Source organism: Cervus elaphus, chromosome X (genome assembly GCF_910594005.1).
Source record: "Cervus elaphus chromosome X, mCerEla1.1, whole genome shotgun sequence".
NCBI lineage: Eukaryota > Metazoa > Chordata > Mammalia > Artiodactyla > Cervidae > Cervus > Cervus elaphus.
The window spans coordinates 25,971,634-25,991,757 of NC_057848.1; the positions used below are offsets into that span (position 1 = coordinate 25,971,634).

General features: G+C 44.2%; 1 protein-coding gene and 1 long non-coding RNA gene across 4 annotated transcripts; both read right to left on the reverse strand.

Annotated features, from left to right (window-relative positions):
- Window positions 1-2,103: 2,103 nt before the first annotated feature.
- On the reverse strand, window positions 2,104-3,520 carry LOC122690817 (EKC/KEOPS complex subunit LAGE3-like). 3 transcript variants are annotated; one of them, XM_043897771.1, is made up of 3 exons: window positions 3,304-3,520; window positions 2,620-2,742; window positions 2,104-2,418 (listed from the first exon to the last, which is right to left on the reverse strand). In XM_043897771.1, the coding sequence occupies exons 1-3, from the start codon at window positions 3,398-3,400 to the stop codon at window positions 2,411-2,413; spliced, it is 228 nt and encodes a 75-aa protein (XP_043753706.1). In that variant the 5' UTR covers window positions 3,401-3,520; the 3' UTR covers window positions 2,104-2,410. The 3 variants fall into 3 exon arrangements, with proteins under 3 accessions (XP_043753706.1, XP_043753704.1, XP_043753703.1); XM_043897769.1 differs by having other exon boundaries at window positions 2,620-2,745; XM_043897768.1 differs by having other exon boundaries at window positions 2,620-2,745; window positions 3,060-3,519.
- A 7,187-nt stretch (window positions 3,521-10,707) lies between these two features.
- On the reverse strand, window positions 10,708-11,110 carry LOC122690773. Its single transcript, XR_006340099.1, has 2 exons — window positions 11,077-11,110; window positions 10,708-10,989 (listed from the first exon to the last, which is right to left on the reverse strand). It is a non-coding gene; the product is annotated as an uncharacterized LOC122690773 (long non-coding RNA).
- Window positions 11,111-20,124: the final 9,014 nt, after the last annotated feature.

Here is a 20,124-nt window from a genome sequence, read left to right on the forward strand (position 1 = left end):
TGGAGCAGACCTTTATGTTCCAAAGCAACATCATTTCAAAAGTCATGATTCTTTATGAAGATAGTTAAACAACATGGAAATCTAAATACTGAAATTATTTTCCCTAATGTCCAGTGATAACATTGAGAGTTGAGGTGGTGGTGCTTACTCTGGGTGGTTATACTCAGCATTGCCATGCATGTTCATAGGGTTGGAAAGTCCTGAAAGACAGGAATGTGAGAGACCCAGAATTCTGCAATTTGCTTTCATCTCTTTCCATATTAGTTCCCAGCTCTCTGGTTTGCTCTCTGATTGCCATATGTTATTCCAGCAGGATGGAATTACCATGTTTTACTCAATGATTCCCCCTGGGTTTACATTCTACCAGTTTTTCAGAATGACAAGCAATGCAGTAATTGATCCTGTGGTCGTTTCTGCCTTGCTCACATATACAAGAATTTTCCTATGATAATATTCCCAAAACTGGGTCAAAGGATATGAGCATCTTAAAATGTCATATAAAGTGCCAATCATATGTCCAGATAGATTTTACTGTCACTCTGATACTGTATGGGACTCCTTGTTTTGGCTTCCCTGGAGGTTCAGTGGTTAATCTGCCTGCCAATGCAGGGCACATGGGTTTGATCCCTGGGCCAGGAAGACCCCACATGCCTGGCTCAACTAAGTCCGTGTGCCACATCTACTGAGCTCACTCCAATCTAGAGTCCATGCTCCAACACAGGAGAAGCCTGAGCACTGCAATTAGAGTAGCCTCTGATGGCTGCAAGCACAGAAAAACTTGCACACAGTTAGTTAACAAGAGACAGCACAGCCAAAAATAAACAAATAATTTTCAAAAACAAAATTTTTAAAAAGAGTCCTTGTTTCGAGCTATAGCCTTCTCAGACATGGACAATTTCAGTTATTTAAGTTCATCCTACACTGAGATCTTCTCTGGTCCTATAGAGCCAATCTTAAAAAGTAAGACCCAAAAGGATCAAACTGTTTCCAAGCATCTTAACAGAAATAAAGCTCAAGAATAAGTTTAGGGATAGAAAAATATCAGGCATGCAAGGGAAATTTGATGCTTGGCATCCAATGTAAAATTTCCAGGAGGCAAAGAAGCAGGAAACTCCAATCCATTATAACAGAAATCAGTGTGTTGTTTTTCAGTCGCTCAGTTGAGTCAAACTCTTTGAGACCACATGGACTGCTTCTTGCTAAGCTTCCCTGTCCTTCACCATCTCCCAGAACTTGCTCAAACTCATGTCTGTGCAGTGGTGATGCCATCCAACCATCTCATCTTCTGTCATTCCCTTCTCCTACCTTCAATCTCTCCCAGCATCAGGGTCTTTGGCAATGAGTTGGCTCTTCCTGGCAGGTGGCCAAAATTTTGGAGATTTCATTTTAACGGAAATAAGTTAAAATGCATCAATTGGAAAGGAAGAAATAAATGTGAATTTATTTACAGACAAAATGATTGTCTATGTGGGACAGTCAGTGGGATCTGCAAAAGAGCTATTACAATTAATTAATGAGTTTAGCATGGTTTCAGGATACAAGGATACTCCTGAGAGTGCCTTGGACTGCAAGATCAAACCAGTCAATCCTAAAGGAAATCAGTCCTGAATTTTCACTGGAAGGACTGATGCTAAAGCTAAGGCTTCAACACTTTGGCCAGCAGATGCAAAAAAGGTGACTCACTGGAAAAGACCCTTATGTTGGGAGAGATTGAAGGCAAAAGGAGAATGGGAGGACAAGAGGTTGAGATGACTTGATAGCATAACCCACTCAATGGAAATGAACTTGAGCAAACTCCAGGAGACAGTGGGGACACAGAGCCTGGTTTGCTACAGTCCATGGAGTTGCAAAGGGCTGGACATTAGTTAGAAACTGAACAACAACAGCGACGTTCTGGTATTATATCTTAATATATAAATGTAACTAAAAAATCGACAATATATTTCAAAATCAATACTGAATGGCAGTACCCAACTTTCTTATTCTCCAACTTCTTACATTGTCTTCACTTATGTTGTACTCCTTGAATATCTGGATCTCAGAACCTCCCCTCCACCCGGAAGATGAATGCAGTATTAGGAAGTGAACAAGCTAAAACTAAAGTCAGAGACAGCACAGTAGCTCACTTTTATTTTCTGCAGTTAACAATCACCAAACAAACTATGTGGACCCTGAGCCCCCAAGCAGTACCACAGGCACAATTTGAGATCTGCTCAAACTTCTTTAAGAAAGCAATGCTCTCGAGAAGGATACTTGATGCTAGGGCATATAGGCAAGGTTTAAGCCCCTCTCCTGTGCTGAGACTAAGCAAAAAGGGGATGCACAAAGCGATGGAAGGCCCACATCACCAGGTACAGCTGCTCCAGATAGAAGGCCACAGCCATCTGGAACAGGTCATGGTCTTCAGCAGTCAATCGGCTAAAAGGGAGGAAAAATGAAATTCAAGTTCCCGCCATGAAGGAGGAAGAAGAGCATGTCCTCCCTTCGTCCCTGCACACCGACAAGCCCAGAGAACCACACTTCTCCTCCAAGCTTAACCCTCCATTATGGCTCTTCCTGGGCCAAGACTGGTCACCACCCACCACTCCATCCCTCGTCCCGGCCCCCTTTAGAACTTACAGAACCAACATGCGGCCATTAACATAGAGCTCCCTCCGAACTGGCCATCGCAGTTGAATACGTCGAGCCAGGAGGTGGCGGGCATTGTCCGCCTGCGCGTGCGATGAGAAAGGAACGGCGAGGCTGCTGGTGGAGATATGGTTAAGGCACCATTCCACATGAGTCATTTTGCCTGTACGTCAGGCTCCCTGCTCACGGAGACCCGCCTTTTCCCACAAGGCCACCACCGGACACCCTGGATATCACCGCCGGACCCACTGGATCCTTCAGGTTGCTTAACTTCACCACCATGCCCTGGCAGCCAGACCACCCCTGACCCATACCCTCCAGTCCCCCAGAGTACCCTCCTCCTACACTTTAGGCCCCATCGCCTGTGACCCCTAGCCCACCCCCCGACCCTTTTGGCCACTTGGCCCACCGGAGCTCCTGGAATAGGATACAACTGGAAGACTCGATTATTCAGAACTCTGGCTCTGGGTGCTGCGTCTCCACCATGCCCTGGTGCGTTGGCTGCCCCCGGGATCTGCGGAATGGCAGCAGCTGCGCCACCTGACTCTCCTGCAGCACTGGGGCCTCTGGGATCAGCCAATTCGCCGGAGCAGGCAGGGACTCCTCGATTCAGCGCGTTACCAGGGCCAGCTGGGTCGCCACGGCCATCGCGGCCACCAGCACCACACAACCCACCTTGCCCGCCATGTGCTGTGCTTGTTGCAGAGGCCACGGCACCTGCATCTTCATCGGCTGCCCTCATGGCTTCTCCACCGTGTGCCTCGGACTCCATCTTGAAGCCCTCTCCCCCTTCCTTAGCGGTGGGAAAGACTGAACCGTTGTCTACAGATCCCAGCTCTGTAGGGCAAACTGAAACTCAGCATCTGCAGAGCGCCTGCGCACACACACCCTGGTCCTGCCTCACGATTGGTTCCCACGAACCATTGGTTCCCGCGATGACTGCGGGCTCTCGGGCAATGGGCGCACCCTGCTCAAACTTCTCGCGTTCGCACGCCATGTCGCCCCAATGTGCGTGCGCAGACGCCCACCCACGTGGTCTGGGCCCTCTGTGTCAGCCCTGCCTCGGGCCTGGAAACCTGGTAAACCACTCAGCCCTGAGGCCTCTGGGTGGCGCTCCACCCTTTAGTGTGGGGGCAGCTTCTCAGTGCGCATGCTCAAACAGACCCCGCCCCACTCCTCAGGGCCCCTGACTGTTTCCACTCCAAGCCTGCAAACCCCAAGTGAGCCCCGGTCCCTGTGCACCTCCAAGTCTGTGTTGCTGCCAGCCTGGCATCGCTCACAGGTAACCATCCTGCTGAGCGCAGGTCCTTGTCATCAACTCCCAGAAGGGAGTCGGGAACCCCTGGGTCAGGGCCGGTCTGTCCCTCTGGTGTCTCACACATAGCTCATGTGCATGTATGTGCGTCTGTGTGCGTGAGCGCATGGGCAGGTGCATGTACATGGGCGTATGTATGGGTGTTTCTGAGAGAGAGCACGTGCACAGATTCATGCGTATAGGTGTGTGAATGTGCATATCTCTGTGTGCCCAAAGAGTGTGCCCTTACACAGATGCCTGCCCATCGGCATGTGTGTGGGTGTGTTTCAGAGAGAGCGCACATTCACAGATTCATGCACATAGGCGTGTGCATGTGTCTGTGTGTGGAGGTGCTTGCACATGGGCATTTATGTGTGGTCACGGGAGAACGAGTGGTCAGGTACATGCACATGGGTGTGTCTGTGTGCATGTGTGTGTGTGTGTGTCTAAGAGAGCACGGTTGAGTTGCATTCACATGGGCATGTGTGTCTGTGTGCATGCTTGCACAGGTGCCTTCACATGGGAGTGGGGTGGCCTGGCCCTGGAGGAATGATAGCGGGGATGCGGAGCCTGCTGTGCCTGCCCGCCTGGGGAGGGAAGCGGGGACTGCTGATGGACTCACTTGGGATGGCATGGGGCTGGGCTGCCTGGGGCTCCAAGCACACAGACTGCAGGGACTCCAGGCTGTGGGCTTGCCCCAGGCCCCTCAGAAGCACTGGAGGAACCGGATACACTCAAGCACTGGGGGAAGGGTGGTGTTCCCCTGGACTCCGCACAGTCTCTTGCCCTCTCCCGGCCCTGATCCCCAGTCCCTGGCTGGAGAGTCCTCTCAGCCCTCAAATCCAAGGCCAGCAGCCTTCCCCCACCCCCACTGGATGGTGAGAGGCACCAGCTATGGCTGACTTTTCCCTGTGGGTGGGGCATCCATGTCCCGCCTTCCCACCCACCCAGTTTGTCTGCATTATGGTTCCAAGTCAGTTTTAAGGTGTGGATAGACCCTGTCTAATGCCTGTGTCTCTCCCCTGCCCTGTGGCCTAGAGGACCCCAGCGGGGAGCCTGGACACATCTCTCCCTCAGGGGCCCACTGTCAGGTTGGGGGGACATTTGTAAGGATACTCGTGCTGTAGAAGGAGGCTCACTAGACTGTGATAGACTAGAGGGCGAGGGGCTAAGACAAACGACCCACCAGCTTCCTTCCTCTGCCCACTCTACATCAGTACATCTGCTCTTCATCCAAAGTGATAACTAACACTTGCTATGGTCCATGCACCATTTCATGGGCTTTCCATATGTTTGTTCATCAAGTCAGTTTTCAGACAGTATTGCCATGTTACTATCCTGTCTCCCGTGATGCAGGTCTCCTCTACACAAATCACACACACACACACTCTCTCTCTCTCTCCCCAATACCAGTGGCTCAAAGTCTTGTGCATTTTGATTTCTGCATTTCTCAAAACTATGATGGCTGTAGTACTCCATCAGGCATGGGACTTAAGTTGAGTCTGAATGGTGAGATCTGCAAAGGATAATGATAATGCCAATGACAAATAATGTGTGTGACAAGAGAGTAACAGAAGTATAAAGGAAAGACACTGAATGATAGAATAAGTTTCTCAGAGAGTTTACGACTGTGACAGGTGCATGGTTTTGAGTGAGTGTGACAGAGGGAATGTGTGATTGGGACAGGAATTTTTTTTTTTTTGCATTTGGAAATTTTATTTATTTTTATTTTTTAATCTAAATTTATTTATTTTAATTGGAGGCTAATTACTTTACAATATTCTAGTGGTTTTTCCATACATTGACATGAATCCACCATGGGTGTACATGTGTTCCCCATCCTGATCCCCCCTCCCACCTCCCTCCCCATCCCATCCCCATGGGTCATCCCAGTGCACCAGCCCTGAGAACCCTGTCTCATTCATCAAACCTGGACTGGTGATCCACTTCACAAATGATAATATACATGTTTCAATGCCATTCTCCCAAACCATCCCACCCTTGCCCTCTCCCACAGATTCCAAAAGACTGTTCTATTCATCTGTGTCTCTTTTGCTGTCTCGCATATAGGGTCATCGTTACCATCTTTCTAAATTCCATATATATGCGTTAGTATACTGTATTGGTGTTTTTCTTTCTGGCTTCCTTCACTCTGTATAATAGGCTCCAGTTTCCTCCACCTCATTAGAACTGATTCAAATGTATTCTTTTTAATGGCTGAGTAATATTTCACTGTGCATATGTACCACAGCTTTCTTTTTTTTTTTTAATTATTATTTATTTATTTTTTTTGTCATACATTGATATGAATCAGCCATAGATTTACATGTATTCCCCATCCTGATCCCCCCTCCCACCTCCCTCTCCACCCGATTCCTCTGGGTCTTCCCAGTGCACCAGGCCAGAGCACTTGTCTCATGCATCCCACCTGGGCTGGGGATCTGTTTCACCATAAATAGTATACATGCTGTTCTTTTGAAATATCCCACCCTCACATTCTCCCACAGAGTTCAAAAGTCTGTTCTGTATTTCTGTGTCTCTTTTTCCGTTTTGCATATAGGGTTATCGTTACCATCTTTCTAAATTCCATATATATGTGTTAGTATGCTATAATGTTCTTTATCTTTCTGGCTTACTTCACTCTGTATAAGGGGCTCCAGTTTCATCCATCTCATTAGGACTGATTCAAATGAATTCTTTTTAACGGCTGAGTAATATTCCATGGTGTATATGTACCACAGCGTCCTGATCCATTCATCTGCTGATGGGCATCTAGGTTGCTTCCATGTCCTGGCTATTATAAACAGTGCTGTGATGAACACTGGGGTGCATGTGTCTCTTTCAGATCTGGTTTCCTCAGTGTGTATGCCCAGAAGTGGGATTGCTGGGTCATATGGCAGTTCTATTTCCAGTTTTTTAAGAAATCTCCACACTGTTTTCCATAGCGGCTGTACTAGTTTGCATTCCCACCAACAGTGTAAGAGGGTTCCCTTTTCTCCACACCCTCTCCAGCATTTATTGCTTGTAGACTTTTGGATAGCAGCCATCCTGACTGGCGAGTAATGGTACCTCATTGTGGTTTTGATTTGCATTTCTCTAATAATGAGTGATGTTGAGCATCTTTTCATGTGTTTGTTAGCCATCTGTATGTCTTCTTTGGAGAAATGTCTGTTTAGTTCTTTGGCCCATTTTTTGATTGGGTCATTTATTTTTCTGGAATTGAGCTGCAGGAGTTGCTTGTATATTTTTGAGATTAATCCTTTGTCTGTTTCTTCATTTGCTATTATTTTCTCCCAATCTGAGGGCTGTCTTTTCACCTTACTTATAGTTTCCTTTGTAGTGCAAAAGCTTTTAAGTTTCATTAGGTCCCATTTGTTTATTTTTGCTTTTATTTCCAATATTCTGGGAGGTGGGTCATAGAGGATCTTGCTGTGATTTATGTCGGAGAGTGTTTTGCCTATGTTCTACCACAGCTTTCTTATCCATTCATCTGCTGATGGACATCTAGGTTGCTTCCATGTCCTGGCTATTATAAACAGTGCTGTGATGAACAATGGGGTACACGTGTCTCTTTCAATTCTCGTTTCCTTGGTGTCTATGCCCAGCAGTGAGATTGCTGGGTCATATGGGTCATATGGCAGTTCTATTTCCAGTTTTTTAAGGAATCTCCACACTGTTCTCCATAGTGGCTGTACTAGTTTGCATTCCCACCAACAGTATGAGAGGGTTCCCTTTTCTCCACACCCTCTCCAGCTTTTATTGCTTGTAGACTTTGGGCTAGCAACCATTCTGACTGACATGAAATGGTACCTCATTGTGGTTTTGATTTGCATTTCTCTGATAATGAGTGATGTTGAACATCTTTTCATTTGTTTGTTAGCCATCTGTATGTCTTCTTTGGAGAAATGTGTGAGGCTGTCACGGCTAATGCCATGACAGGCAGCCTAGATTAGGAGTAGGCCTGGTTTCCCGGGGTAACATAACTATCAGGCCTCCTGGAGCTAGCCAATCAACATATGCCTAGCAAGAAAAAGGGAACCTATCAGGGGAAAGCTGAAAGCCCCACGTTGGGCCAACAAAAATTGCCTTGCAACTGTGTAACCAATCCGCTTGCGCCAACTACCCGCTATGTAACCAATCCACTTGCGCCAACTACCTGCTGCTTTTTTTGACCTAACAAATACCTGAGAGAACTGGAGCTCAGGGCCTTTTCATCCTCACACACTTGGTGAGGGCAGGAGGCCCTGGCTCGAGTCAGTAATAAATTCCCCTATTGCAAGTTGCATTGTTTTGAGGAGTCTTCTTTCCCGACTGGGGACTCGGACTACAGGCAGAACAATGTCTGTTTAGTTCTTTGGCCCATTTTTTTGATTGGGTCATTTACTTTTCCGGAATTGAGCTGCAGGAGTTGCTTGTGTATTTTTGAGATTAATCCTTTGTTGCTTTGTTTGCTATTATTTTCTCCCATTCTGAGGGTTGTCTTTTCACCTTACTTATAGTTTCCTTTGTTGTGCAGAAGTTTTAATTTTAATTAGGTCCCATTTGTTTATTTTTGCTTTTATTTCCAATATTCTGGGAGGTGGGTCATAGAGGATCCTGCTGTGATTCATGTCGGAGAGTGTTTCGCCTATGTTTTCCTCTAGGAGTTTTATAGTTTCTGGTCTTACATTTAGATCTTTAATCCATTTTGAGTTTATTTTTGTGTATGGTGTTAGAAAGTGTTCTAGTTTTATTTTTTTATAAGTGGTTGACCAGTTTCCCCAGCACCACTTGTTAAAGAGATTGTCTTTTCTCCATTGTGTATTCTTGCCTACTTTGTCAAAGATAAGGTGTCCATAGGTACGTGGATTTATCTCCGGGCTTTCTATTCTGTTCCATTGATCTATATTCCTGTCTTTGTGCCAGTACCATACTGTCTTGATGACAGTGGCTTTGCAGTAGAGCCTGAAGTCAGGCAGGTTGGTCCCTCCAATTCCATTCTTCTTTCTCAAGATTGCTTTGGCTATTCGAGGTTTTTAGTATTTCCATACAAATTGTGAAATTATTTGTTCTAGTTCTGTGAAAAATACCGTTGGTAGCTTGATAGGGGTTGCATTGAATCTATAGATTGCTTTGGGTTGTATACTCATTTTCACTACATTGATTCTTCTAATCCATGAGCACAATGTATTTCTCCATCTATTTGTGTTCTCTTTGATTTCTTTCACCAGTGTTTTATAGTTTTCTATATAAAGGTCTTTTGTTCTTTAGGTAGATATATTCCTAAGTATTTAATTCTTTTCATTGAAATGGTGAATGGAATTGTTTCCCAAATTTCTCCTTCTGTTTTCTCATTGTTGGTGTATAGGAATGCAAGGGATTTCTGTGTGTTGATTTTATATCCTGCAACTTTACTATATTCATTGATTAGCTCTAGTTTTTCTGGTGGATTCTTTAGGGTTTTCTATGTAGAGGATCATGTCATCTGCAAACAGTGAGAGTTTTACTTCTTGTTTTCCAATCTGGATTCCTTTTATTTCTTTTTCTGCTCTGATTGCTGTGGCCAACACTTCCAAAACTATGTTGAATAGTAGTGGTGAGAGTGGGCACCCTTGTCTTGTTCCTGACTTTAAGGGAAATGCTTTCAATTTTTCACCATTGAGGATAATGTTTGCTGTGGGTTTGTCATATATAGCTTTTATTATGTTGAGGTATGTTCCTTCTATTCCTGCTTTCTGGAGAGTTTTTTTTTTTTTTTTTTTTTACCATAAATGGGTGTTGAATTTTGTCAAAGGCTTTTTCTGCATCTATTGAGATAATCATATGGTTTTTATCTTTCAATTTGTTAATGTGGTGTATTACATTGATTGATTTGCGGATATTGCAGAGTCCTTGCATCCCTGGGATTAAAGCCCACTTGCTCATGATGTATGATATTTTTAATATGTTGTTGAATTATGTTTGCTAGAATTTTGTGAAGGATTTTTGGACCTATGTTCATCAGTGATAATGGCCTGTAGTTTTCTTTTTTTGTGGCATCTTTGTCAGGTTTTGCTTTAGGGTGATGGTGGCCTCATAGAATGAGTTTGGAAGTTCACCTTCCTCTGCAATTTTCTGGAAGAGTCTGAGTAGGATAGGTGTTATCTCTTCTCTAAATTTTTGGTAGAATTCAGCTGCGAAGCCGTCTGGTCCTGGGCTTTTGTTTGCTGGAAGATTTCTGATTACAGTTTCAATTTCCCTGCTTGTGGTGGGTCTCTTAAGATTTTCTATTTCTTCCTGGTTCAGTTTTGGAAAGTTACACTTTTCTAAGATTTTGTCCATTTCTTGCAAGTTGTCCATTTTATCAGCATATTGTTGCTGATAGTAGTCTCTTATGATCTTTTGTATTTCTGTGCTGTCTGTTGTGATTTTTCCATTTTCATTTCTAATTTTGCTAATTAGATTCTTCTCCTTTTGTTTCTTGATGAGTCTAGTTAATGGTTTATCAATTTTATTTGTCTTCTCAAAGAAGCTTTTGGCTTTGTTGATTTTTGCTATGGTCTTTTTTGTTTCTTTTGCATTTATTTCTGCCCTAATTTTTAAGATTTCATTCCTTCTGCTAACCCCGGGATTCGTAATTGCTTCCTTTTATAGTTGCTTTAGGTGTAGAGTTAGATTATTTATTTGACTTTTTTCTTGTTTCTTGAGGTAAGCCTGTACTGCTTATGAACCTTCCCCTTAGCACTGCTTTTACAGTGCCCCATAGGTTTTGGATTGTTGTGTTTTCATTTTCATTCATTTCTATGTATATTTTGATTTCTTTTCTGATTTCTTCTGTGATTTGTTGGTTATTAAGCAGCGTCTTGTTCAACCTCCATATGTTGGATTTTTTAACAGTTTTTCTCCTGTAATTGACATCTAATCTTATGGCATTGTGGTAAGAAAAGATGCTTAGAATGATTTCAAGTTTTTTGAACTTACCAATGCTAGATTTATGGCCCAGGATGTGATCTATCCTGGAGAAGGTTCCGTGTGTACTTGAGAAAAAGGTGAAATGAATTGTTTTGGGGTGAAGTGTCCTATAGATATCGATTAGGTCTAGCTGGCTCCTTGTATCATTCGAAGTTTGTGTTTCCTTGTTAATTTTCTGTTTAGTTGATCAATCCATAGGTGTGAGTAGGGTATTAAAGTCTCACACTATTATTGTGTTATTGTTAATTTCCCCTTTCATACTTGTTAGCATTTGTCTGAAATATTGTGGTGCTCCTATGTTGGATGCATATATATTTATAATTGTTATATCTTCTTCTTGGATTGATCCTTTGATCATTATGTAGTGTCCTTTGTCTTTTTTCACAGCTTTTATTTTAAAGTCTATTTTATCTGATATTAGTGTTGCTACTCCTGCTTTCTTTTGGTCTCTATTTGTGTGGAATATCTTTTTCCAGCACTTCACTTTCAGTCTGTATGTGTCCCTTGTTTCGAGGTGGGTCTCTTGTAGACAACATATGCAGGGGTCTTGTTTTTGTATCCATTCAGTCACTCTGTCTTTTGGTTGGGGCATTGATCCCATTTACATTTAAGGTAATTATTGATAAGTATGATCCCGTTGCCATTTACTTTGTTTTTTTGGGTTTGAGTTTATACACCCTTTCAGTTTTTCCTGTCTAGAGAAGATCCTTTAGCATTTGTTGGAGAGCTGGTTTGGTGGTACTGAATTCTCTCAGCTTTTGCTTGTCTGTAAAGCTTTTGATTCCCCCTTCATATTTGATTGAGATCATTGCTGGGTACAATAATCTGGGTTGTAGTTTTTTCTCTTTCATCACTTTAAGTATGTGCTGCCATTCCCTTCTGGCCTGAAGAGTTTCTATTGAAAGATCAGCTGTTATGCTTATGGGAATCCCCTTGTATGTCATTTGTTGTTTTTCCCTTGCTGCTTTTAATATTCATTCTGTGTTATGTCTTTGTTACTTTGATTAATATGTGCCTTGGGGTGTTTCACCTTGGGTTTTTCCTGTTTGGGACTCTCTGGGTTTCTTGGACTTGGGTGACTATTTCCTTCCCCATTTTAGGGAAGTTTTCAGCTATTATCTCCTCAAGTATTTTCTCATGGTCTTTCTTTTTGTCTTCTTCTTCTGGGACTCCTATGAATCAAATGTTGGGGCGTTTAACATTGTCCCAGAGGTCTCTGAGGTTGTCCTCATTTCTTTAACTCTTTTTTCTTTTTTCCTCTCTGCTTCATTTATTTCTACCATTCTATCTTCTACCTCACTTACCCTATCTTCTGCCCCTGTTATTCTACTGTTGGTTCCCTCCAGAGTGTTTTTGATCTCATTTATTGTATTATTCATTATATATTGACTCTTTTTTATTTCTTCTAGGTCCTTGTTAAACCTTTCTTGCATCTTCTCGATCCTTTTCTCCAGGCTATTTATCTGTAACTCCATTTTGTTTTCAAGATTTTGGATCATTCTCACTATCATTATTTGGAATTCTTTATCAGGTAGATTCCCTATCTCTTCCTCTTTGGTTTGGTTTGGTGGGCATTTATCCTGTTCCTATACCGGCTGAGTATTTCTGTGCCTTTTCATCTTGTTTAGATTGCTGTGTTTGGGGTGGCCTTTCTGTATTCTGGCAGTTTGTGGTTCCTCTTTATTGTGGAGGTTCCTAGCTGTAGGTACGGTTGGACGGGTGGCTTGTCAAGGTTTCCTGGTTAGGGGAGCTTGTGTTGGTGTTCTGGTGGGTGGACCTGGATTTCTTCTCTCTGGAGTGCAATGAAGTGTCCAGTAGTGAGTTTTGAGATGTCAGTGGGTTTGGTGTGACTTTAGGCAACCCGAATATTGAAGCTCAGGGCTATGTTCCTGTGTTGCTGGAGAATTTGCGTGGTGTCTTGCTCTGGAACTTGTTGGCTCTTGGATAGTGCTTGGTTTCAGTGTAGGTATGGAGGCGTTTGATGAGCTCTTATCAATTAATGTTCCCTGGAGTCAGGAGTTCTCTGGTGTTCTCAGGTTTTGGACTAAAGCCTCCTGCCTCTGGTTTTCAGTCTTATTCTTACAGTAGCCTCAAGACATCTCCATGTATACAGCACCGATGGTAAAACATCTAGGTTAATGATGAAAAGTTTCTCCACAGTGAGGGACACCCAGAGAGGTACACAGTTACATGGAGAAGAGAAGAGGGAGGAGGGAGATGGAGGTGACCAGGAGGAGAAGAGGGGGAATCAAAAGGGGAGAGAGCAAGCTAGCCGGTAATCACTTCCCTATGTGCTCTCCACAGTCTGGATCCCTCAGAGAGGTTCACGGAGTTACACAGAAAAGAGAAGAGCGAGGAAGGAGACAGAGGTGGCCAGGAGGAGAAAGGGGGGAATCAAAAGGAGAGAGACAGATCCAGCCAGTAATCCGTTCCCTAAGTGTTCTGCACAGCCCAGAACACACAAAGAGAGTCACAGAGTTGGGTAAAGAAGGGGGAGGGAGGAGATAGAGGTGACCTGGTCGAGAAAAAGGACAGTCAAAAGGGGGAGAGAGCAATCAAGCCAGCAATCTCGCTCCCATGTAAAAATGGGTACTGAAGATTGGGTTCTTAAAGGTACAAAATTGAGATCAAATACCAAAAGGCAAAGATTAAAAGTCTAGGGTAGAGGTTAGATTCTCAAAAATACAATATTAAAAAAAAAGTCACAAAAATCATAAAATATATATATGAAGTTTGCTTTGAAAATAAGGTGTTTTGGGGCAAGGTAATAGTAAGTTATAAATATGAACATTAAAGGAGTAAGAAAGGACTTAAAAATTAAAACATTAAAAAAATTAAAATGATAATAGTAAAAATATATCTGGGAATTTCTCTGGAGCTGTTGCGGACTGTGTGGGGTCAGTTCATTTTCAGATATTTCCTTGATCCGGCTTCTACTTCTCAAGATCTATAGGCCCCTTACTATGCAGTCGGTGCCAACTACAGGGTTTTAGTCTGTTGCACCTGTCACTTCCAAAGCGGTTCCCTCTGTTTATTTTAGCTTCTTCTGTGTGCTGGTCTCTTCAGTGTCTAATTTCCACCCTGACACAAGGGGGCGGTGGCGGTCACTTTTTTGGGGTTACTTTTTCAGTTGTGCTGCGGGAAGGGAGGAACATTGTAAACAAATATCACTTGCGTGTGTGGGGAGCGCTCGCAGGGTCTCTGCAGCACTGGGTTTGCCCCGCTCACAGCGTGTGTGCGTTCATGGTCTACACTGTTCAGGCTCTAGGTTGCTCTGCCGGGAGCTGTCTGAGGTGGGCCCTGGGTTGCATGTACTTCCCTGGTCTAAGCCTCTCAGGTTCAGGTTCTCAGGTACTCCACAAAGGTGCAGACTCGGTTGGGCCTGCGTTTTGTGCCCTTCCCAGGTCCGAGCAGCTCAAGTGATCAGGTGCTTGGTGAACACAGACGCCCCCAGTTGGGGGCGGTGGCTTATCGCCTCCCCCGTCCCAGCCACTTGGTTTTCTGGGTGTACAACAGGCATGCCTTCTCAGGTGTGCCGTGCGTCTCTTCTGGAGAGCTGATCTCTGGCTGCGACCCTCCCGGCTGATGTCAACAGTCCTGAATCCCAAGAAGTCTTGGTTAGCAATGAAGCCTGCTTGCAGTTTGGTAGAGGATGCCTCTCTTGGGCCGTGATTGCCCCTTTCTGGCTCTGGCTGCCCTCACCTGCCTGTCTCTGGCAGGGGATGGGCCGGTCCGCAGTCGGCTAGCTCTGCTCGGTCCTTTGTTCTGTGAGCTGGCCTGGCGGTGTCTTCGGTTAGGGCTTTTCACGCGATAGCTATCCCACAGTCTGGGTTGCTATCTCCAGTTAGTTCCCTCAGATTGCCCTCAGGGCATTCAGGCCCAGTCCTTACCCTAAGCAATGCAGACTGCGTCTCCCTGTCCAGTCGCCACTTGCTAGTGGCAGATGTGAGTGTCTACGCTGCTGCTCCACTGGGAGTTGCCATTAGGCATGTAATCTGTGGGGTTTAATTATTTATTTATTTTTCCTCCCGGTTATTTTTCCCTCTGAGATTCCGAGACTCACCACAGATCCGCCAATGAGATTGTTTCCTGGTGTTTGGAAACTTCTCTCTTTTTAAAGACTTCCTTCCCTTGGACGGATCTCCATCCCTACCGCTTTTGTCTCTCTTTTTATCTTTTATATTTTGTCCTACCTCTTTCTGATGACAATGGGCTGCCTTTCTGATTGCCTGATGTCCTCTGCCAGAATTCAGAAGTTGTTTTGTGGAATTTGCTCAGCATTCAAATGTTCTTTCGATGAATTTGTGGGGGAGAAAGTGGTCTCCCCATCCTATTCTTCTGCCATCTTAGCACTGCCCCCTCGGGACAGGAATTTAAAATGAGAGAATATGATGGGAAGAGACTAAGATGTAGATAGTGATAGCAGTAGCAAGCCCCCAGTATGATAGATGAGAACTTAACGTGTACAGTGAATTCTGAACGGTGCTGCCAGATTTGTGGTCGCTAAAGCAGAACATTTAATTCCACAGCCAAGAGACGCAGTTTCAGTCACTCAATGTTTTGTATAGTAGAAATTTTATTAAAGTGAAAAATGATAGAAAAAGCTTCTGACATAGCTATCAGAACGGGGTAGAAAGAGTACCCAGTTTGCTAGTTTAAGCAGAGCATTATATTCTTTTCTGATGGTATACTTTTATATACCATCCACTCCCACGCCTGCTGGGAGTCCTTTCCCACTCCTTTCAAACAGGTGTAGCTTACCATCTGCAGCTTTTGACACATCCCTCTTGCACGTGCCTCAGCCTAAAATCCAGCTTTATTACTGATGAAACTGATTGGGACAAATGTGGCTTGGGAATACAGAAGAAGGATGAGTACAGGTAAAGGCATGACTCAAGGCTATGAAAATTTTGCCCAGACCCTTTCCCAGAACATACATCCGAGGATGACATCAGCAGGATATTAACCAGAAGAAATGGGTGAACCCAGAACTCAAGGCCATGGAAGTTTTACCCAGACCTTCTCCCATAACATAGGTTCTGAGCTCAAAAAAAGCATGCCCTTGAGCAAGAGGTTCTGCTGCCACTAGGCCTCCATGTCTAAGGAAAACGAATGTGAAAAAGAAAGAATGTTCATATTCACCTCCTCCTTAAAGAGCCTTGGTCTCCCTAGCAACCTAAGTTAACCCTCTCACAGATACCATGACAGAGTGAGTGTGTGGCACACAGAGTGTCAGAGAAAGAGTCTAGGAGAGATCGGGTGTGAGAGAGAATAAGTGTGATGGAAAAAGCATTATGGAGTGACACAGGAATATGACAGAAAGGGTGCATGTGACACATAATCTGACTCAGTATGAGAAAGCAAATCTGAGAGATAATATGTATGGAAAAAAAAATGGGTCTGGCACACATGTCAGAGTGTGACAGGCAATGAAGCTGACCATGGGAGGCAGCAGCCTGGAAAGGTGGATCAGTCCTCAGGGCCCATGTTTCCCTGAGGGCAGCCATCCCCAGGTCTCAGCCAGTCTGGAGGAAGTCAGCAACTTGACTTGGCTCAGAAGTCCAAGCCACGTTCTTCCCAATCAGTTTCATCAGTAATAAAGCTGATATTTAGGTTGAAACACATGAAAGGGGGTGTGTCAGAGGCTGCAGATGCTAAGCTGGACCTGTTTGAAAGGAGTGGGAAAGGACTCGCAGCAGGCATGAGTGGATGGTGTCAGTGAACTCCTTGTAGAGGAAATAATTCAGGTGGTCCAAGTTGTAAGTCAGTTCAGTTCAGTCTCTCAGTCGTGTCTGACTCTTTGCGACCCCATGAACCAAAGCACATCAGGCCTCCCTGTCCATCACCAACTCCCGTAGTTTACCCAAACTCATTTCCATCAAGTCAGTGATGCCATCCAACCATCTCATCCTCTGTCATCCCCTTTTCCTCCTGCCCTCAGTCTTTCCCAGCATCAGGGTCTTTTCAAATGAGTCAGCTATTCACATCAGATAGCCAAAGTATTGGAGTTTCAGGTTCAACATCAGTCCTTCCAATGAACACCCAGGACTGATCTCCTTTAGGATGGACTGGTTGGATCTCCTTGCAGTCCAAGGGACTCTCAAGAGTCTTCTCCAACACCACAATTCAAAGCATCAATTCTTTGGTGTTCAGCTTTCTTTATAGTCCAACTCACATCCATACCTGACTACTGGAAAAACCATAGCCTTAACTAGACAGACCTTTGTTGACAAAGTACTGACTCTGCTTTTTAACATGCTGTCTATGTTGGTCATAACTTTCCTTCCAAGGAGTAAGTGTCTTTTAATTTCATGGCTGCAATCACCATCTGCAGTGATTTTGGAGGCCAAAAAATAAAGTCAGCCACTGTTTCCCCATATATTTGCCATGAAATGATGGGACTGGTTGCTGAATGTTGAGCTTTAAGCCAACCTTTTCAGTCTCCTCTTTCACTTTCATCAAGAGGCTTTTTAGTTCTTCCTCACTTTCTGCCATAAGCATGGTGTAATCTGCACATCTGAGGTTATTGAGATTTCTCCCAACAATCTTGATTCCAGTTTGTGCTTCTTCCAGCCCAGCATTTGTCATGATGTACACTGCATATAAATTAAACAAGCAGGGTGACAATATACAGCCTTGACATTCTCCTTTTCCTATTTATAACCAGTCTGTGGTCCCGTGTCCAGTTCTCTCTGGGCCCTGGCAGAAGAAACAGGCTGGATTAGGTCAATTTTCCAGCTTCATAGAAGCAGAAATCTTCTGTCCCATGAAACTGTAGGTGTGACCTGACACATAAAACACATGGACAGCCAACATTTTCAAGACAGGAGGCATTTCTCTCACCTCTTCCCCTCAAGAAAGCCTTCAGAAGTAAATTTCCACTGAAGCACATCTGCTGCTTCCTGGGAATGTGCTCAGGTAAGGAGGCATGGTCTCCTTTACTGGGTGGTCTTCAGTGAAGCCCTGTGCTGCTCTGTTTACTCTGAAATAATAATAATAAAGCCCTACCTCCTGTTGGCAGCCAGCCAAGCAGTCCCCCTCAGCTTAACTCTCCTGTGCTGGAAGCAAATGATGACCAGAGCTCAGAACAAATGACCTGCAGAAGGCAAGAAAGTCTTGTTAACTCTTCTGATCACACCTTTGGGCCGACTGTAATCCCATGCTGCTTCTTTAGGGAGTCAGTACTGAATTTCCCTGCTAACTGCAGGGAACAAGACCTGTCTAGAAAAGCTTATGATGAAGGAATAATTCCTCCTGGCTGGTGTGCTAAGTCAGTTGATGTTTCACAAAATCATCTGCCTAATTATGTTTTCTTTAAGGGCTTATATGGGCTTCCCAGGTGGCGCTAGTGGTAAAGAACCTGCCTGTTAATGCAAGAAATGCAAGTAGACGCCGGTTCAATCCCTGGGTCAGGAAGATCCCCTGGAGAAGGGAATGGCAACCCACTTCAGTACTCTTGCCTGGAGAATCCCAAGGACAGAGGAGCCTGGTGGGCTATGGTCCATACGGTCACAAAGAGTCGGACACGACTGAAGTGACTTAGCACATAAGGGCTCATGGGAATAGCTTGCTTTTCCTGGTTTGGAAGTGGAAGGGACTCTTTCAGATGTGTGTAATGGGTGGTGGTGGGGAATCCTCAGATCAAGGCCCATAGTTAACAGCTAGCAGATTAGACCTCTCCAAGGACCTATTACCAAAGTTCACTATGTAAAAACAGGTTGATCTCTTAATGCAAGTGGCCAGAATATTCATTTTACTCTGTAGGCACAACCATACTTTGATGCCATTTAAAGGATAAAAGATGAGGTGTGGTTTTCAAATTTGCTACCAGGTAGTCACAAACAGTCTGTTCTGAATCAGTCAATTTTGATATAAAAATTTTCACTTGGGACCTCTGTGAACACACGGGACTGCAGCACTGAGTTCTAAAGCCCAAGCAACAAGTTCTCCTTTTTTTCCCCCCGAAATACAGTGTAGATTTTATGAGATATTTCCTGAGTCTTTTTGAAAAACTAAAGAAAATGTGAAATGATTGAAAAAAGGTATTCTGTAATGCTTCACTTTGCCACCCTCCCCTCACAACCCTCCAATAATGCATGTGAAGGTACACTTTTTAAAACTTTGGTCTTCCATTAGCAAATTCCTTCAAGTCAAATGCACTTCATTTCCCCCCTCATGCTTGAGTTTTAAATGGTCATTTGAAATCTAAGCAGAACCAGATGCTGAGGCTGCAAAATAGCCATCTGAAGCATGATTACTCTGCTGCATTTGGGAGGCACTTCACTGGGTAAATTTCTGTCCTTGGAAGCACTTCTTCTCACTGAAGTGAACAGAAGCTGCCTGAACACATTTGATAAACTGATTTACCCTTTAAGATCTCATTTCATTGATCTTCCCTGCACTTCTCTCTCTTGAGTAGGCAAGCTTGTAAGCATTAGTCAGTGTACCAAAAAACCCAGGAAAGATGAACAAAGAACAACCCCTCTGATGAGTTGCTAAATTAAAGTGGGAAGAAAACAAATGCTACCCAATGTCAACAGAGCTCAGCATTCTCTCCTGAGATGGGAGCCAGAGTGGGGACAGAGAGGGTGCTGGCTGAAGACTGGAAAAGCAGCCGTGACCTAAGAATTCCTGTGATAGACTCCTCCTGCCCATCCACTCACCAAAGAAAGAGTGTTCCTCCCTCCTCTCCCCATCTCCCCATCAGCAAACACAGGTGGGCTCCTTTGTTGAGGTCCAAACAAAAAGCCCTAATCCTAGAAATCTGACATTCTACTGTAGCCACAGCCAGCCTGGCACTGTGACAGGACTGGTTACATCCCCTGGCTGGGATGGGTTCAGTGTCAGCAAAGCTCACACCTCACAGAGAATCTGTACACACTTACATCTACCAAACCCTGGATCAAAGCACAGAAAAAGAAATCTGAAAGAAAAAGGAAATGGCAAATAATCTTTATGGTATGGGGTTTGTAACAAATTGCTATTCAGTGTACACTAAAATTCTCAGTAATTCAACCGAAAAAAGAATGGGAACAAGGGATTTTGGATTGACGGGCCCAGAGTAACAGATATTTAGACTGGAAAACTTTGAGGTGTCTTTAATCTCAAAAAACTTTCATCTGCCTAAGACTCTGAAACAATGGGTGTCAAGTTATTGTGGTTTTACCATAAATGACATGCAAACACTTATTTGACTTTTTTGGTCCAAAAACCAATAGTCCTAACATGTTGGGTTCCTGCCCAGCTGCCTAACTGACTGAATGGACAGATGG